Below are 20318 nucleotides of genomic sequence, written 5' to 3'. Positions count from 1 at the left end.
CGATGTGTAAGTTGCTGTGATTAAAATCTGCATTAATGTAAGTCACCATCAATGCAAATAGTGCAATGAATTTGAAATATGTGTACTTGTTTCTCTTTACTTTCTGAGGTATTTGGCACAAAGTCATATTATTTCTTTAAATCGGCAATGTGTTGCATTTATTGGATGGTGCATGGCAGAAACAGAAGTGCTGTTTTCAGATTACCTAAACATTTTTGTGTTTTCCTAATATCCCCTAGCTGTGGTATTGTATTAAGAGAAGTTCACAGTAGTTCACAGTATGTTCTTCCTACCTTAGTCTAAAATCCTGAGCAAATTTTTCATCCTGATCTTCAAATGCTGGGACTTGGAGAGAGTCAGCCACAGTTACTTATGTAACATGAGAGAAAATGCCAGGGGGGATTGAGTCCAGGGATTGGAGTTCTTAATATCTTGAGCAAAGACTGTGGAAATAAGGATGTACGTTTATATTAATTAATTACAGAGCATTAAGAAAATAAGATCAAATCTGGAAGACCTCTTGTAATTAATCATGGCTTTGCTGGAATATTATCTACCTCTGACTTCTCCGGTGTCTCTTGTGATGAGGGCTGGAAGATACTGTGGGGCTGAGTGTACAATGCTTTGTGCTCAATCTGCTCATGGGGCAGAAAGCAGTGCCAGATGAAGATACCAGACTATCAATAACAAGTATTTAGCTGAGAATTATTGTCAAAAAAACCCCCAAAAACTACCCGACAAAAAAAACAAAAAAAACCCAACCCAAACCAAAGTTGTCATGGCTGTGTCCTTTTAAGGTCAACAGGAGAAAGACTCTTGTCAAGTTGACAGAGGGAGATGACTTACTGATGTAACCCAAGGCAGAAGAGATAAGCAATAAAAATAGTGTTACATTTCTGTTTGATGGAGTGACTTCTCCTGACAGCTTACAGAGAGAACCAAGCAGAGAAATGCACCAAGTTAGTTGCCGTGACAGTGAAGCTGATAAATCACATAGAAATTTGATTGTGCCAATTCCACTGGGTTTTGGAGCCTGAATTTTGCTACATTTAATAAGGGCTTACATAAAGTCATCAAAATATGCCAGACCTTAATTTCACTGAAATAAAACTCCTTTCTACCAGGTAAAAAGGTAAATATAAATGGATAGTTTATTTCTCATAGTGGTCTTCTTTAGCATTCATATGTGGACATAAGGAAACTAAAAATTGATTAGACTTCCAGCATTCAAGCAGTCTTTTTATTTGGTAGAAAAATATGCCAAAGATAGGATTCTTACTTACCTCCTTACAGGAGGTTCCTGTGTGGAAGGGGAATTTACCTCTTTGTCTGGACCAGTTCATCCCCCTTCCATCTGGTTCCTGTATGGTATGGTTGTTCTTTTGCGCATTTTAAACATGTTTATAGTCAATGTGAACTAATAACTGCTTTTCTAATGTGATCTCCTATGTAACACAGTGCACCAAGTTCTAGCTAGAGCATAGCTTCTGGTGTATAATATAAAATCAGAGTATCATTAGCGAAGCTGACAGAACTATAGTTTCAAAGCATTTTAATGACAAGGAAGGCATTATAATCCTCCTCTGCATGTATCTTAATGAATCAGTTTGCTTGCAATAATGATTTTACTTTTCTGAACACAGCACTTATATTTCCTGCCACGTAAAGATTATTTTCTCCTGAAATATTCTTTTCCCCTTCTCTTCTTCGAAAAAGACAGTTTAATAGTTCCTTCAAGGCCTGGCTTATTTTTGTTCCCCTGCTCTGTCAGGAGTGGCTTTTTGTTCCCTGTGTGCTGACAAAGTCGGCTGCAAGTGTGCAGAAGCCATCAGCCAGGCCAGGAATGTCGCACCTGCCCCAGGACCTATAGTATGGTCACCTGCCCTGTTGTCCTTCTGGATGAAGAGCAGGTACTGCTTTGGTTTGGAGGTTTTTCAGGTGTGTGTGACCCTTTCCTGGCTTGTTCCTAGTGCTGGTTCCAGTGCTGGTTGAGTTTGCAAAGGCAGAGAAGGAGATGGGAGCTCCTTTAATCCAAGCCTGAGTTGCCTCCGAAAGGCACAGTCTGTCTGGCCCCCTGCCAGCCCTGGCAGGGCATTTTTGGCCAGTGTGGGTGCAGGGAGAGGGCAGGGCCTGCAGTCAGTGGTGAAGGGCTGGGCAGCGTCCCTTCAGGTCCAGTAGGGCTTAAGCCCATCATAAAATTGCACATTTGGATTCTGGATCCTGGATCTGCCTGTGTCACCCTGCCCTTGACTCAGTGACAGCTCTGCTCCTGATGAGAAATGTAACCAAATTTTCCTCTGAACTTTGTCAGGGTTAACATCTCCTCTGTGTGCTTAGTGGTGGAAATTTTAAGTATTTGCATTTTGTCACAAGCAGAAGCAAAACCATCACTGTATGTAAAGGGCAAAAAGACTGTCATGTATTATGCCAGGCAAAAACAAGATGCTGGAAGGGACTGCCAAATCAATGATTATCCAAGACCCTTGGTTCTAGCAGACAGTATGTACTACAAACAAACAAACAAATAAATAAGTACATGTTTAAATGCATTTCAGTGCAGCAGAAAGAAAAAAAGCAATAGTAATATATTGTGCTAGTGTAGAAAAAGAAGAAACTTGAAACAAATGGCCTGGTATTTACACAGCTAAACCAAAATAATATGTGAAGGTTAGTCAGGCCCAAATGAACCCCATAAAAACCTTTTTAGGAATTCTAAGAGTTGCATTGGTCAGTTTGACCACATCAGACTTCTCTGAGTAGCCATCTTGGTTTTGGCATTGTGGATTATGTGAGACCAGGGGTGTTGCAACAGGCTATGGAGATGTGGTAATTTCAGGAAGGAGCAGGGACAGGTAGTATTCTTGCCCCATTGCATTGGAGCAAAAAGTTTATTTTCTTCAGTAGAGAGAGCAGCAGGTATCACCCATTACCTGTTTAGTTTCATCCAAAGAGATTAAGTTCAGTTGAAAGCTGTAACATGCTACAGTACCATGTTACTATAACTGTAACATTTAATGTTTTGTGTCACAAAAAAAAAAAAAAGGTTTTTTTTATAACCAACAAGGTGTAGTCTTAAAATGCCTGAACTTGATCTATCAGTCTCCATCAGATCTCTACAGATACTATCTGTAGACTGCTGTCCTACTCAGACTTCGTGCCTAATTTACTGAAAATAACTTTACCCGTATTTTTTCCCCACTTTAAAATGTAGCTCTGTTCGTTTCTTCTGGCAAATCAGTGTTGGCAGCTCTGGGTGTGTCTTTTGTGAAACCTATGTAGAGGGCTTGAGAATTGCCTTCTCATTGCATTTTTAATTACTACACTGCCTTCAAAATACAAAAAGAATGTACAATGCCTGCTTGATACATGGCACAGTCAGCCATACAAATGACTGGTAAGACAGCAGATAGAAAGGATGGCTTTTTTCACAAAAGGTTTATAATGGTACAGTTAATTCCTGCTGCCCAAGTAAGTATATCTTACTAAATATCTTGTATTTAGTTTGAATGCAGAAGATAGTGTGTTTTTAAAGCTATTGGCCTTAAAGGGAATGCAGAAGGTCACTATGAAAATAAAAATATATAAACAAAAATGATAGAGAGAAGGAGTAGCTTTCACCCCAACTGCTTTTGAGGAAACAGTGCCCTTGGCATGAACATTCTTAAGGAATAGTGGTAAGGCTGTGTATACCCTGAAAGATGTGTTTGGGTATGTTGTCCTGAAGTTCTGTGGGAATTGTGAGCAATGGGTAGCTCTTTGAACAACAACCACAGTATGTAATCCTTTTTATGAAGTGACCCACCTTTATCCTAAAATTAGGTAGAGTTTTTTTGCCTTGACAGCGTCTGGTGGAAGGATGTTTCATAGCCTCACTGCTTTGTCAGTTAAAACCCTTCCGTCTCATTTTCAGCCCAAAGTTAATCATGGCTAGTCTATTTGTTCTTATGCCAACTGGATCCTAAGCTTTTCCCTCCCTAATGTTTACCTGCTGCTAGCAATTGTGTTTCTAGTCTAAATGAGCTTCACTTCAGATGTTCATAAAGGGAAGAGCCACGTCTTCCACATCATCATTAATTTTCATTAAAATGAATCTTTCTTGAACGTTTTAACATGGTTTCCTTAATGCAGTATCAACTGTGACATTGTTACATACCTGTTTATGCTCAAATTTTTGCCTGGGACATAACACCTTTTAAAGTGTGACTTGGAGTGGTTTGTATTTGTTGTCTACTACTGTGTTGTTTTATTTTTTTCCTTCTTCAATCACTGTTAATAAAGTGTGAGGGATTGTTATCTCACAGAGCTTGCACTCTTCCCTATTAGTTTTCATTCCCACTTTCATTACAAATTTCAGTAGTTTTCTGTATATCTGTACTTCTCTAGATTGAAGGTATCATAAAACTTTTGTTATCATTCAGTTTTCTTAGTTTTTTCTGTATAAACACTTGAGTATTTGTCTTGTTATCTCATCTGTGATGCAGCTGTTTGAAATGAGACTTTTAGACCCTGATGGACTAGTTCAAATGGAAGGAAGTGACTTAAGAATAGTAGAAGAGTTTCAGTCTCCGCTTTGTTATTTGGCCTCAAGACCAGGCTCACTTCTTGATGAGTGTTACAAAAACAGTGTAAACATAGCTGTGATATGGCTGTTTAGGAGTGGGAGTGATTAGTGTATAATGTTGATTTTCTATGGACACAAAGGAAATTATGAGACCATGTTCACTTGCCAAACCATAGGTCTGCCTCTCTTATTTTAATTATCTACTTTTCCACTTAAGGAGGAAAAAAAAAAGAAAATAAAAAATGGCTTTATAAACTAGAACAGAAAGAGTCCCTTCAGTATTGCTGAAAGGTGGAGGGTTTGTAGGAAGCATAAGCCAGTGCTGAGCAGTTGCTGATTCTCTCCTGCAGACCAGACTCTGCAATTCTAATCTGCTGGATGGCGCATGTTGCGTTTTGTCTGTTCACTTGAGTTTCTACTGATGGAGTCCAAAATGCTTAGGAAAATGGTGCCAAACCAGATTTTCTGACGTGCAGTCGGGATGTTGCCAGAGTGAGCATTTGGAGCTGGGAGCTGCAGAAGAGTATCCCACAGTTGGGATGCACCCACGATCTGATGCTGGATTTTTCTCATGTAGCAAAGCAAATAAAGTGCCAGGCTGTCTGCTTCAGAAATGCTGACTGTTGCCACAGTATCTTATGCTGATAGACTGTTGTTGATGAATCCTTTGAGTATTTGAGAATTCATTTTCTATCTGTGCATTGCAATAATTTTCTTACTTTAACCTTTGTATATTTATAATTACAGGAAGCAGTTTAACTGGCAATGAGAAATGTCTGATACTTTCATGTGGCTTCACTGTTTCCAGCTTGCACAGCATTGCTATGGGGGTGTGAGCCTGCACATGGTCTTCCTTTTTGCTCATCTTGATGCCTAAACCATTGACACTTTCTCACTTCTTGAACCCTAGTTACAGTGGTCACATGCCAATTCCAGTACAGCCTAAGGTGAATTTAATTTTTGATGGGTTCAAAGATCAAATTTTCTTGTGATGTTGTAAATTCAGAGCAAAATGCAGGATCTGCAGAAAATTATTGGCAGCTGGTTACCTGTATAAAGGACACAGGTTAACTTGAAGGGCCTGTGTGGATAATTAAATATGTGTTGTTACCTGCCATGTAAAAAAAAGTCCCTGACTTTATGCCCTCTTTCTGCAGTTGAAATAAATAGTAGTATCTTTTCTGTTTTGCTAGATCTTTTATAGTGAATATGAGTGAAATCAACAGTTATGATATTCCTGTGTTCCTATTGTTCCTATTACCCACATAGGTCTTTAAAGAAAGGAAAAAAAGAAAAAAGGACATTTCTTTAAATCTGAGCAAATTTTAACTCTACCTCTGATGAGTCCACTACCTCCAGTGGACTTGCCATTTCTCAGTTTTTAGGAGAGGAGTAGTTTATTGTTTCTGTTGCTGGTTTTATTATTTTCATAAAGTTTCTAATGTCCAGTCTCTCCTGCATCCTCATTTTTTCACCCAAATCTGACATCTCATTCTTTTTGTGTATTTCCAGTGATTTACAGTCGTGATTCAAATTGAAACATAATGAGACATTAGGCATTGATATGTCAAGCTGTTAGAAAGACGCAAGGGAGATGGTAATTTTCAGTAATTTTAGAGTCTAATCAAGTGTGTGTTTGTTGCCCAGATTACAGTGTACTCATGAATTAGTCGGGTTCCCTTTAGCTCAGAGGCCAGTAGAGTTCTACGCAGATAAAGTTCAATTTGAGCTTAAGGAGCCACGTTTTTTTCCTCTGGGGTTTGCAGCTTCCAGCTCCCACTGTTTCCCACATCGGAGTTTGGGAAGCGAGAAGCAGCAGGTCAGTGCCCTCGTGGTGTTTCAGGCACCCCAGCCCAGGCAGACAGACCTATAGCCCCGCCGGAGCCTTGCCGCTGTGGGAGCGTGTTCCTGCCACCTCCGTGCCTAACCTTTAATTATCCTCGATGCTGCGAGTGCAGTGCAGACTTATTTGTGCAGCTGGAGTGAGACAAGCGTGCCATCTTGTGAGCAGGCAAAATGGCAACTGCTGTGGATTCCGCTGTGGGCGGATGAAGCGTGAGCGCTGGGAGCGGAGCTGTTGGGTATCTGTGTTTCATACTCAAAGGAGATCCAGAGCTTCAACAACTTAGGGTGTAATAGGCTGGGAAATCAAATTGATTCTTTAGATCTGGGAGTCATAAAGAGAATTATTTTTCTATTAGTGGGCCAAGGCCTATCAGGGTGATACGGGATTCAATTATAACAAGGTTATTTTTTTTAAAAGAGAGACTTGAGTCTATGTTTGGTTTAATCAGTAGATTTTGATGCTGGAGAAGTTCCAAGTACTTCATGTACTTTACAAATACATTGGTTTACTGCAGTCTCTGTTTTTTAGGTCATATATGTATATATATGCTCGTCTTGTTGTCTACATACAATGGTTGTACGAATGTCTTCTGACATTAAGGTTTTTATCTGTGATCTTGGGCTGTTCTCATTACTCACAAGAAGAGAAGCCACGGCCAAATTATGAAGATAATTTCTAATTTCTCTCATGTATTCTTATTCTTTCAATACATACTGCTTAACAAAAGAATTGTTTAAGAGATGCTTAAATTTAATTGGCTGTGATTTCATCTCTGTCTTCTTCAAAGGAAGGCATCTTTGCTGTATAAATCCGGTTGTACCAGATTTCAGGGGGTAAGAAATTTATAGCTAATACTAATCCCTAAAAAATGACTACATCTATTGTGAAACCTTCTCTACAGAATTGTCACAGTTTTGGGGTCCTGTATCAGTTAGTTAAGTAATTTTAGAAGTTGGATTCTCTCCTGAATGTTAATGGTACAAAGATCACTTTTGCAGCCTTATGTCTTGTTTATCAGATGAAACTGTTGCAGGAGTAATTATTTACTCTTGACTAGTCCCATTTTGGGAAGAATTTGCACACTGATATGTGGATGAAACATTTATTTCTTGAGTTGTTTGAAAAAGCAGTTGTGGATGTTCTGCAGCTATTCATAGACAGGAAAATTAGAAGCAGCCCTAACTTGGATTGATTGTCATGGGGAGAGCAAACAGCAACAGATTATTGATGAGCAGCAGCTAGATGAGCAGAATGACATGATCTGTGCTCAGCCAACTGGGCTCACATTTGGCAGTCCTTTTATTTATGAGTTGTGGTTATCTCACCCCATCCGTGTTGGACTCTCAGCTTCTCCACCTAATTGGCTGTGTTAATTTGTAGCCCGCACCTTCAGATCTCAGGTACATCCCAAATTCCTTTGCACAAGTTGCAACATTACTTCAAAGAAGGTACTGTTGTAGCCTCTGCAAGTAGTTTTGGGACTTTTTTTAGATTTCAAAATGCCAGTGAACCCAGAAGTTGCTTTAATAGTTGCTTTCTTTAAGTGAAAATATGGCAAAAGCTTTCACTTTTTGTGGGATGCATCCCAGTGCAACAAATCAGCTCAACATCATTGCTGGATATTTCTTAAAACTAGTGAGGTACTGAATTGGAAATTGAGGTGGTATGAAGGCTACTCTGAGGAGGAAGACAGGAACAATGTGGTAAGACTTGCTTGCGTACATGGGATTTTTGAGACTGGAAATATTAGTGTAATCTGTGGTTGTACCTCTCTGTAACCTTTAGATAGGTAGTGATATATATATATATTTAAGGAACATTCAGGTGCATTATTTCTGAAAAATAAATATAGTGCCCAACTTATTTCAAAATATATCTTCAATAGGAGCAAAACAACTGTTTGCTTCTGTTCGTCTCTGCAGACTGAAGATTTCTACTCTCATTGGTAGTTTTAGTTTCTGTCTATATGTTGCTGCGTGCAGATTCTGCCACCTATGCTGTACTCGTGTTTCTGAAATTACATATTTACCTACTAGGGGAAAAAAAAATTAAATCTTTTTTTGTATGTGTTTTATGATCCTGGCAGATTACTGATGTTTAAATTAAATTTCTGATGTCTGCATGGTCCAGGCTAATGTGAGGGCTTTTGGCACCACCCCTTTGTGCAATAAAGAATCAAAGCCAGTAGTGTAAGAAATCTTCTATCAAAAGCTGAAAGCTAGATTCATAAAATCACTTATGCAGGCATTATGAGATTTTCCCATGGAAAGTTTATGTGGGAGTTTGGGAAAAACTGATTCAAGAACAGCATTATTTGCACTATATATATTCATCCAGCAGTCAGCAGGCTGGCGCTGGCATCCCTTGCCAGTTTTAAAGGATTGCCAGGACTCACAAAGCTGCTGCAAAGCCACATAACGCAGAGTATCAAGGAGTCTTCTTATTCTGCACCCTCCTTCCCCCTTTTCTGACCAGAACTGAAATGGGTAAAACAGAGATCATGCTCCTCAGCGAATGTGTGTACTCAATTCTTACGACTTTCCCAAAAATGCTACTTTTTTAAAGCCGTTTCATAACAAATTATTAGAGTGAAAGCGCTGTAAGACTAGCTTTCTCATCAGCATTTCACTTCATTTCTTAGCTTCAAAAGAAAAATAAGAGATAAAAAGGACAAATAATACACAAACCACTCAGAGTGAATCCATTTGCATTCACTTTGGTCTTTTTTTAATGTATTTTACTTTGGGTTTTTTTAAGAAAGTGGCTGTTTCTCAGTCTGCGTGAGGATCATTTGATATGTACTGCAAGAGTCTTTCCTTGTTAATAGGGATGATTCAAATGGCAAGGTAATTCACCACTGCTTTGGCTGGAGCTAATATTGGGCTCCAACATCAGTTCTGTAATTTCTGACAAATGGCCAAGGTTTCTTGAATAGGCACAGCTTTCTGTTTTGTGTAGGGAACACACAATCCAGTCTTTTGTTGTGGTTGCCACTGCTGTTGTTTCTCCCCCATTCACAATGGAGAGTGGGGTTATTTGTGCTGAGTGGAAAAACAGTGCCAGAATTCTGACTTGCTTATGTTTAATGTGATTTTAATTTTTGTGATAGCTATAAACAGTAAAAGAGATTTTGTAATATGGATCCCCTGTATCCTGATCTCTAAGTCAAGAAGGCATATTGGTGATGAAAGTTTTATCTGTCACAGGCATGTCAAGATGAGTGATTGCTGGATGATTCAACCCAAATGTATAGGAGCTGTTTATATAGAGATTGCCAAACAATTTCCATTGCTTTTCTTTTTATCTAAATTCTTGAATAAATTACTAAATAAAATAGTCTGTGTTTGGAATGTATGGCTGTGGGATATATGGAAACTCACAGCCATGTGGAGGGAAAAAAGTTAAAATAGGGAAATATAATAGTTTTGTAAACTTCATGTGAATATAGGTGCATCATATATAGACTCAAGGTTCAATTTGCTGATCAAAGCATCCAAATAACTTTGGATTTAATATTGTCGGCAATGAATGCTAATATATGGAAATTGAAAAGCATGGAGCAACAATAGCTAGCCACGCTTACCAGTATTACCCTGCAGCAGGTAGATTTACATTTTTTTGTTTTGTTTTGCAATCACAGTTTGGAAAATGTGTGTTCTTTTTCCCTTCTTCCATACTTCTGAATGTGGGTTCTCCTGAACAAGCTTCGACAAGATTCAAGCTAAACAATAGGGCAACATCAGAACCTTTGAAGGCTCAGTTTGGATAGGTACCCAAAGCCTGAGTCTGCTTTGATGTATGTGGGCTCAACTCCGGTTGCCCTTGGTTGCCCTCTCTTACCTATGTAACTTGTGTCTGGAAACTCTTGCCAAATTTTTTTAAAAAGAAAAAAAAAAAATTAAGGACAGTTTTGCAAACTCATGTTCATCCTGATTCTGGTCTGGCTGGAAAAGTACTACAATAATGCCCTCTCCGGTGATGATTTAATATTACTCTTTTAGGTCTAGGCTGTAGACTTCTGCCTCCTTCCCAGTTTCTGAAATTTCAATCCCGTTTCAAATGGAAGGATTTTGCCTCTAGTTGGAAACAAAATCATTTGAGCTTTTTTGGAATGCTAGCCAAAACCATCCTCTATCTCCCTTGCATCTTTTCCTCTTCTCCCAAGTAATTTATGGTTCCATTTGACTGAGGTTTTGGGCAAGAGAACTGTGATGCCTTCCTCTCATATCACAGACCTCACCTGGCAGAAAGGAACAGCACATCTCAGAATTGCTTCTCAGTCAGTGGGGCTTTTGCCATTACCTTCAAGGGAAATAGGATCAGTCCATTGTATTCTTAATGCAAAAGAACAAATGAGTCATTTCTTGTACCCATACCTGATTGCTCTTGCCTAGGAGCCAGGAGGTCACCTTCTTTCCTCACTCTTCATCTGAAGGTAGCACTGTGCTTGCCTCTGCCAGTACACTCAACTCAGATTCAGTTCTGAGTCATTTGCAAACCCTAAACTCCCATTGTCTTCAAAGGATATTTGGATTACAGAGAACACTGAGTTTACTCAGGCTGAAAAGAAATTGAAACATATGAGATTGCCACACCTACTAGAAGAGTTTGGCAAGACAGTGGTTGTTTGCCCTAAAGACAGGATGAACAGTGGGGATGTGATAGATGTGCCCACAGCCCAGGGGGTCTTTGATTCTTGCTAGTACAAGACTGAGGGAAAACTCTACTCCATTGGCAAAAAGCAAACTCTAAACACTTAAAATATTTCCTTTTTGAGTGAGATGTCACTGATACCAGAATCATTGCATAGATACTGGTCACTTTTATTGGACTTGAGGATATATAAGACTTCTTTAAAAACAAATAGTAAAATTTTGAGAGATAATCAAGGCCTACAAACCCTCTTACTCTTTAGAAAGTAAGCTGCTGTCTTAAGCATTGAGGATTAGGAACAATTTATTTTTCATAGAAGTCAGTGATTCTATCCAAAGCCAGTTGAACTTTCTTTGAAGGATCTGGTATCTCCAAAAGAGAACACCAGACTAAATGGACCTCTAGTTTCATTTGATAGGGAATGTTCTGCATCCTATGAAGTGTAATGACAGATAATTAATAGAATAACCAGAAGATTTGGAGAGGATGGCAGGCAGGGCTCTCATAGGAGGTGTCAGTCCTGGCAGAAGTCAGTTACTTTATTGCAGTAAGCAAATCAGGCTGGATTCTCTCCGTGGTGCAATAACAGTAGATTGGGGAGCATGCAAAGCAGCATCAATACATAAAAATTAAACTACTTTTAATATACAAAGTTGAGTTTAGATAAATGCAGAACAGAGAAGCAAAGGCATAATATTCTCTGAAAGTGCGGCCTTTTAATGCTGTTTTGGAGACTAATTTACATACAAATAAAATGTCAGCTTATCCCATAACTGTCATGATAAATTGCAGCACTTAGATTTTTGCATGAGATGCTCCTTCTGTACCTTATTAAATTACAGGATTTTGGCCTTTTGCCAACTGCTAGGGTGATGCTTTCTTTACTGAAATACATACAGGAGAGGGGTATGGACCTGGACATCTAGAGAACCCAGGTTCAGCCACTAGCCAAGGCCTCTGCCTGCACGTCCCCTTGAACACTTTGAACTTTTTATTTCTCTGTAGGTAATTGTATTTATCCATAAAATGGCAGTGATGTCAGCTTTCCTGTTTCACAAGCTTTGTTGAGTTTTAATTAGTTGTCATGTGTACCGAGTGCTTTTAGGTACTTGATTGGAAATGAGGGCAAAGTGAATCTTCCCTTGTTGGGGCTCTCCCATCCTAGATGGATGGCGGGTAGGAACAAGCTCGCTGCTGCAGGCCAGTAAGAAATGCAGAGCAGCAACCTGCTGTGCTCAGGGACTTGTAAATAAAAACAGTTTTAGGACTCTTCATTTTGGTTGTAAGGTAGAATACAATTCTCCTTCATGTCACCTCTTTAGACACATCACCTTTTGACTTCAGTTTCTCCTGAAAGTGTCTGTGTGATTACCCCAGGAGTGAGCTTAAAATGAAATAAGTGTCTGGAAGTGGGCTTAAACAATCTATTTTGAAATGCCGCTCCTAAACTCTTTTGAAATGACCAAGTGTCTGCTTTATACCCATAGAAAAGGTTAGATTTATTCCAGTGGCTAGATGATTACTGATGTATGCTGTGCTGTGAAGCATAAGGTAATAGAAAAGATCATTGTGAATTAATTCAATGTGAATTAATAAGAGATTTACCTGATGAGAGTTGTTTGAAGGTGATGGCACTTTGTAGCTGAACAGGATTTAAGATGTCCAAAAGTGCACCTTTAGAGATTTGAGAACGATCAATGTTGGGAAAGTAAATGTAAATGGGAAGGAGCAAGCTTGAACAGACCACAGCTCTTTTCACTTGTCTCTTTGTTGTAGACTTTGTGGGGAAAAAAATTGCAAACAGCCCTCAGCAAATTGGTGATCAGGGGCTAAACTGAAGAGCCTGAAAATGCAAAGGAGTAGCAGAGGAGGAGAAAAAAAACAGTGTTTTGCTGTAATGCTGTTCTACTAATACGATGTTTTCTTCTTCTACTAGTACATGGTTTTCTTCTTGCACTTTTTTAGATTGATGAAGCTATCATAATTTCAGTGGAGCATGTGAAGTATAAAATATCAAACAGATGCAGTTTGTCCAATTACAATGTCTGATCCTGCCTAATTTTACTGATATGAGGAATCATGTTCTACCTTAGCAATTTCAGGCAGGAAAGAGTGGACATGCAGTTTAAGGGCTTGCAGGAAAACATGTATAGATTAAAAACTCCTTAACTTGTCAGTTGCTTAGAGCTGTGACATCTTCTGTCCTGTGTCATGTGTGAAGACACTTGTGCCAAAGCAGAAAGGAGGTGGTCTTGTTGAAGAGGCAGTTGCTTGTCATTAAGCTTATTCTGCCCTCCCATGGTATAGGGCCTGATTCTTGGGTTCCTTACGTAAAAGGGATTGTTCTTTCCTTCCCTTCTCACCAAAGAAAAGTTAGGGACGGCCATGTATTGGTTGTTTGCTGGCAGGCTTGCTCTGAGAACCACGAGCAAAAGTGGGAGAGAAGTATCGTGTATGACTGCCTCCTGCTCTGTGTCCCAGGCAGAGATGGTGGGGATGTGAAGCTGTACATCTTTTTTCTGTCATTTCATTGTGCAAGTGTCCACAAGGCAAGGTAGAGGGGCAGCAGCTTTGGCCAGTCCTCTACCGCTGTGTCTGAGTCTGGGGTAGCTTTTAATTTGGTAATGTCATCTAATTTTCAGTAATTTCAGCAATTTCACCTGGAATTTCCAGTGTTATTTACAGGGTTTTAATTTTTTTTTTTTTTTTTTTTTTTTTTTTTTTTTTTTTAATTTTTTTTTTTTTTTTTTTTTTTTTTTTTTTTTTTTTTTTTTTTTTGGTAAACACTTAAATTAGAAAACATGGCAGGTCTTTGAATTGCGGGCTGTAGTAATGAGCTTGTTAACTTTCTGGTTGCGCCGGGCGCAGGTCTGGGCCAGCCCGGCGGGCCCGGCTGCCGAGGGCTGGGTGCCGGCTGGCTCCCCAGGGACGGGGCCGCCGCCGAGACGCTTTCCCAGAAACGGAGTCTCAAAACAGGAGCTCTCTGGCCCCGCAGCTCGTGTGCCTTACAGATGCTCGATTGTTGTAAGGAGAGCAGGGAGGAGGCTCCGCATTGATTAGGACTTCATGCGCTTGATAGAAGCCGGCACTTTGAACACTTAGGGGTTTTTAGATGAAGAACAGCAGACAGTCTTTGTAGTCTATTTATGTGTAATAAACTGGGTTTTGTTTTGCGCCTTGTGTTTTCTTTTTCTGTTTTTCTTCCTTTTTTTTTTTTTTTTTTTTTTTTTTTTTTGTGAAAGAGAAAGAAGTCTAAAAAGGAGAGAAATTAAAACCACAGCATAATTTTCCCATGCAGCTACAGCAAGCATCCTGCGATCTCGCATGATCGGCTGTCCTGCTGGAGTGGAGTGTGGGAAGGTGTCAAAATATGTCTCTCAATCTCTCAATTTTTTTTTCTTAAAAGGGAAAGCCAGATGAATGCCAAAAGCACTGCTCCCTTCTCTAGCCCTGCAGTAACAAACTACATGAGTGTATGTTATTAAGATGATAAAGATTAAATTTTTAGTTACTAACATGCTATCACAACAGCAAAGGGGGAAAAAATCTTGAAAAAATTATGAAAATTAGTCTGATGGTCTCCTTTTAATAATAAGATCACTCCCAACCCCAACAGACAGTGTAGGCTGGAATTCCACAGGGCTTTTTTGTGGTCCTAATGATTTTAATAATACTTTGTGCTATATAGCACCTTTCATTAGAGGATCACAAAGTGCTTTACAGTCACTAATTAATTAAGCCTCGCAACACTCCTGTGAGATAGGTAAGTATTACACATATATTAAGCTGAGACACTGAGAGTTAATGATTTTTTGCTGCATTATTCTGGGAAAATGATTGATGTTCAAGCGCCATATGTGCATTATATGTCTTTGTGTGGGTGTGTAATATATATGAGTGTAAAAGTATTAATTTTACTATCCCTTAACAAAGATGTCCTACTTGAGCCTGTTGAATATAAATGTGTATTTTCATTTAACTTTTTGTTGCTCCAGCATATTGACTGATAATATCACAGTCTTCATATACCCTTGACTCAGTTTGCTCTTCGTCTGCTTGTGCATCTAGTTGTACAAAGATTAGTCAGTGGCATCTCATAAAATTCAAACATATTTCTAGATGGATTATTCTGTTAAAAAGAGCGTATGACTAAGATCTGACCTAAACCTGCAGCACAAGCACCAGGCAACATTCTGTTGCAATAGGCTTTGATGACAAGCCATCACATTCAGTAAAAGTAATGAGCAACAACAATGACCCGCTGGGGAGCTGGTGATCAGCAGGTAATTAGCCATTATCTTCACCACTCTTACGAAACTATTGATTACGAGAATTTGTTTTTCTTTTTTTTTTTTTTTTTTAAGTACAGTAATCACTATGGTAATTCATTATCCTGAATTACAAACTGATTTTAGCAGAAGTTTTTGTTTCCAAGCATAAACTGATGTGAGTGACTGTTGAATAGAAAATTGCAGATGTATGAACCACATAGAGTAGCCTTGACTGTTTTTGAAGGAAAGTACGTATAGATGCAACCTGGGCCTTATCCAAAATTCCCTCAGCTCGAGAAGTCCTTTCATTCACATCAGGCTTAGTAATTCTTTTATTTTGGGCAGATCACTATATTCAGCGCTGAAAAGGTAGCTCGGTCCCAAAGCTGTTCTTCACTTGGCATCTTTATTAGCACCCAGCATATGCCCTTACTGTTGTGGTGGCACCATAGAGATGTGGGAAGTTGCCTGCTGACAACGAGAGTAACAACACTAATTTTGTTTGAAGTGGAACACAAGGCAGCCAGCAGAGGTTAACTTACAACTACTGATGGAGTTATTTAGATGCCATTAGGCCAGTCCCATGATGATGCATGTGAATTTTTAAGACACTTTGTTTCCACAGCTCATTTTCAACAGTTACTTTAAAGTTGTTTTAGACTTTGTGTTGGTAAACATTAGCTCTGAGATATTTTTTGTCTTTTTGTGTGAGTGCGTGTGTGTGCAAGAGCACGTGTGTCTGAGGAGAAGAGAGCTATGGGATTTCTCATGTTTGAGGGCATTAGAGAACAGCAGATTCTTATTTGTATAGCTTCCAGTAATAGATGCATGGGAATGTACAATAGGTATAATAATGTTTTTAAGTGAATACCATATCTTGAATGCATAATTTAGGAAGGAAAATCTTTTTTTTTTGTTTTGTTTTGCAGATATACAGATCAGCTCTCAAAATGTCTTCTGTGTCTTCCGTGCATCTTCTAAGACAATTGCATTAGCCCGCCTGCTAGTTGACTAATAGAATTAATAATTGTAAAAAGCACTCTAAAGCCACATGCCTTATGAAGTCAATGCTGGGTATGATTTTACAAGTATGTGATCTATTTTTTCAAGTGAAATTGTTAACCGAAAACGTTCTTGGCACACAATAAAACATTGTGCAATCTGTTATTTGTCTTAGAGATAATAATTTCAGAGTGGCTATATTCTTTCTGTATCTAACTTATGACTTGCTAAGGGATGGTTTCTTCAATTTAGGAGTATTGCAAATGTAGTTTTATTTACATAATACGTCTCTGAAAAATGATAGTGGTGGAATTTCAACAGCAAAAAAAAATCCCTGTGTCTTTTCTTACCGTCCCCTTGTGTGGATATCAAATAAATGACAGATGATTTTTCAAAAGCTAAAAGAAAACAGAAGGGAAAATACTTTTAAATTCAGCTTAAGGAAGTCAATGTTATCTTCTTCCTTCTTTCCTTTCTTTCTCCAAATGTAGAATATTGCATGAAAAAGCTCCATTAGGCAGATATGGTTTCCTTCTTCCCCTTCCATTAACAACCCAGACTCACAAATGTATTGGCAAAATTAGAACTAAAGTAGCTAGATCTACTGTCCAGTTAGCCTGTAGAGAGTCTAGATTTTTCTTTTTTTTTTGTTTAAAGGGGCTTTTTTTCTGTCCTTTTCTCTGATTCTCTTCTGTCAGTTGTCATGAAGATAGCAAATCTCTAAGCTTTCCTTATCTGCCAAAAATATCTGTAACAAAAACATTTTAGAACATTGCATTTAGTCTTGTTTAATTTTGACTGAGGTAACAGTTGTGATGTTTACTTTCTTGATTTCTGATTTTTCTTCACTGCGCAGTGAGGACTTCTTTCTCTGTTGTCTGCCACGAATTGCATTTAAACTGAAGTTTTTTTTTAAAATGGTTTGGGACGTGTAACCAGGAGAAAAATACATACTTAGCTGAACACCTACCAGAGATACTCACAGATATTATTAGTGGAGTCTCACAGAGCATTCATGGAGTCTCACAGAGAAGTAGCACTGCTGAAAGGTTGACAACTATCTTTATACCTTGAATTATATATATTTGCATGTTTTTTTAGTTGGCTGAGTCTGTATTGTGATAGTTCTCTTACTACAGCAGAAAATATTTCTTTTCTCTGAGTTCTGAGTGACTTCATGGTTCAGAAGTTATTGAGGAAAAAATGAGTCTAATTTAGTTCACACATCTCCTGGTAGGTGTAGTTGATATTAAGAAGACATTTGGTTCCCAAGCATACGTGTCTTCTACAGTAAGGAATCACAGTAGGCATTTAAGAAACCTATTAAGACCACACGGAGTGTCAAAATTTCTGTAACATGAGCTGGCATTCTGTGTGAAAGCCGCCTTGCTGTAGCCCATGCTGCCTGTGGATCAGCTCAACCACAAAGACAACAGATCCAGCCCAAGACACAAGTTGAACATTTCCCCTAAGAAGTTGTCTGTTTTTATCAACAGAGCATATAGTGCCCTTTCATGTGGAGCAGATGTAAATAAGAGGATGTACAGATGCCTGTTCTTTTATTTTTAACCTCTGTCTCCAGCCTTGCTTCTCAAAGTACTGTTTTGAGAAGGTTGTCCATGGCTTTCAAAGGTCTGGATACAGCACCATTTGGAGCACATCAATGCTGCTCCCAGAGTTGCCAGGTGGTCCTCTCTTGGCAGAGCAATGTATATCTGCAGTGCCTCTGTAGGGCTGGGCCAGGGCTGGCCTGGGAATGGGGGCTCAGACTTGAGTCTGTAACTCACATCTCATGTGTGGTACTGCAGGCTGCTGCCACCAGACCACACACAATTTGGCAAAGAGAAACATCCATCCTTGTATACAGCATTGGCAAAGATTAAGAGCATAGAAAAGTTGGGGCACATCTGTCTTCTGCCCATAGTTAGCATGTGAACACAAATGGATCAAACCAGCTGGTGATGAATATCAAATCCAGAACCACACAGTCAAGAAAACAGGGGGTTTAATATCTGTATTTTCTCTTAAACAGAGTGGGGAAAGTGAAGTGGATGAGGAATTTGGTTAGTACCTGCATAGCGTGTTTGCTTGTCCTTCCATAATCTCCTCTGTTCAGAAAGCAGCTAACTCATCGGTGGCAGACTCTCCCTTTCTCTCTGATCCTTATTGCTGTCCTGTCTCAGCTTCCTTAAATGGATCCTGGAAGTGTACTTGCAGATTTAGCAGTAGTGGCTATGTCTGCAAGGAGGACTGAAAGGCTTGGCTGATGAGATCCATGTGGATTCCAGGTGTTTTCAGGGCAGATCCTGGCTCAGCCACACAGTGATGTCAAATGTCTGGATCCAGGCCTGTAAAGTTTTATTGACAACGGGTTTCCTAATAAAGTTAGTTTTTCTTTGTTTGGCAAATAGAACTAATTACATGAATAATGGACTGTGTGGCCAGACTCTAGAATATCTGTGTAATCCTGTTTGAAGTTTATGGGCAGTAGGAGGGGGAACTTTGCTATATGGAAACTGATACCTGCTTAGGAAAATACTTTCTCTGAAATCTCAAGTACTTACCCTCCTAAATCTGTTTTCTTCCTAATAACTTGTTTAAGTTCTTCTTAAGATTATGTCTTTTAGGTCTATTTTTGCAAAGCCATTTTATTTGTGAATGTACTATGTATGAACATTAGACTTCAAAAGTTTAGCTTTCCCCTTAGTTTTCTAAAATTATTTTAAAAGAAGCATTAATTTAAAATTCTTCCTGCCAGACCATTATCATCCCAAAAGATAATGAAACCTGCAATTCACTGATTCTCAAGGAAGTGGTTTTTTTAGGTTTTTTACAGTTCTCTTTTTAGTTAAGTTTAGTCTCAGTGTGCTAATTTTTAAAAAGTTTTCTGCATTGCTTAAAAACCTGTTCAACAAAAATTTTCTGAAAAGTTAATGTACTCAATGTATTCATATAGTTCAGAATGCTTTTATAAGTGTCAGGTTTATAATCTGTTACATATCTTATATATCTTGAATAATTCTATAGGGTTTTTTTACTTTTTTTTTCTTTCTTTCTTTTTTCTCTCTATTTTTTTTCTTTCTTTTTTCTTTTTCTGTGGTAGATATGGTCCGGAAAAAGAATCCCCCTCTAAGAAACGTTGCTAGTGAAGGTGAGGTACAGACCCTTGAGTCTACAGGTACTGAAAGTGAAGAGTCTGGAAGGAAAAAAGAATTTTCCGCAGAGCAGATGCAAGAAAACACTGACCAGGGTGATGCGGCAGAGTTAAGTAACAAGGAGGAACTTTGCATGCATGTCCAAGAGCCATCTTCCAGTGTTAAAAAGGACTTGAAAAGCTCAGTGCTGAGTGAAAAGGCTGGCTTCAATTATGAAAGCCACAATAAGGGAGGAAATGTTCCATCCTTCCCTCATGATGAGGTGACAGACAGAAATATGCTGGCTTTCTCATCTCCAGCTGTTGGGGGAATCTGTGAGCCCTTGAAGTCTCCTCAAAAATCAGATGCAGATGACACCCAAGATGTGGTCTGTACCCCGTCAGGAGATGCAGCGGAGACAAATGAGGAGCATCAGATGTCGCCAAAAGCTTCAGATGAAACAGTGCAAGTGCAAAGTGGTCAAACTGATGGCCAAGGCTCAAGCCCGGTCCCCATGGCCTCAAAAAACCCACAAGTGCCTTCAGATGGGGGTTTAAGGCTGAACAAATCAAAAGCAGATTTGCTGGTAAATGATAATCCAGATACAGCGCCTCTGTCTCCAGAGCTTCAGGACTTCAAATGCAACATCTGTGGGTACGGTTACTACGGGAACGACCCCACAGATCTCATCAAACACTTCCGCAAGTACCACCTAGGACTGCACAACCGCACCAGGCAGGATGCTGAGCTCGACACTAAAATTTTGGCTCTCCACAACATGGTGCAATTCAGCCACTCCAAAGACTTCCAGAAAGTCAACCGCACTGTGCTTTCAGGGGTACTGCAGGACA

The 20318-nt window shown here is 39.2% G+C and overlaps 1 protein-coding gene across 2 annotated transcripts in view; it reads left to right on the top strand.

The window, feature by feature from the left end:
• The window catches only part of TRPS1 (transcriptional repressor GATA binding 1), a 212614-nt gene that overhangs the window by 22249 nt on the left and 170047 nt on the right, over nt 1-20318 (top strand). For both annotated transcript variants that reach the window (XM_039715432.1, XM_039715431.1), the window contains exons 2-3: nt 16261-16419; nt 19437-20305. In XM_039715432.1, coding sequence (XP_039571366.1) covers nt 16383-16419; nt 19437-20305 — 906 coding nt within the window. In that variant the 5' untranslated portion in view covers nt 16261-16382. The remainder of the gene's footprint in view (nt 1-16260; nt 16420-19436; nt 20306-20318) is intronic.

Source organism: Passer montanus, unplaced genomic scaffold (genome assembly GCF_014805655.1).
Source record: "Passer montanus isolate IOZ18808 unplaced genomic scaffold, ASM1480565v1 scaffold33, whole genome shotgun sequence".
Classification (NCBI taxonomy): Eukaryota; Metazoa; Chordata; class Aves; order Passeriformes; family Passeridae; genus Passer; species Passer montanus.
The sequence above is the reverse complement of the archived record's forward strand: the minus strand, read 5'-3'. Positions and strand labels throughout refer to the sequence as shown.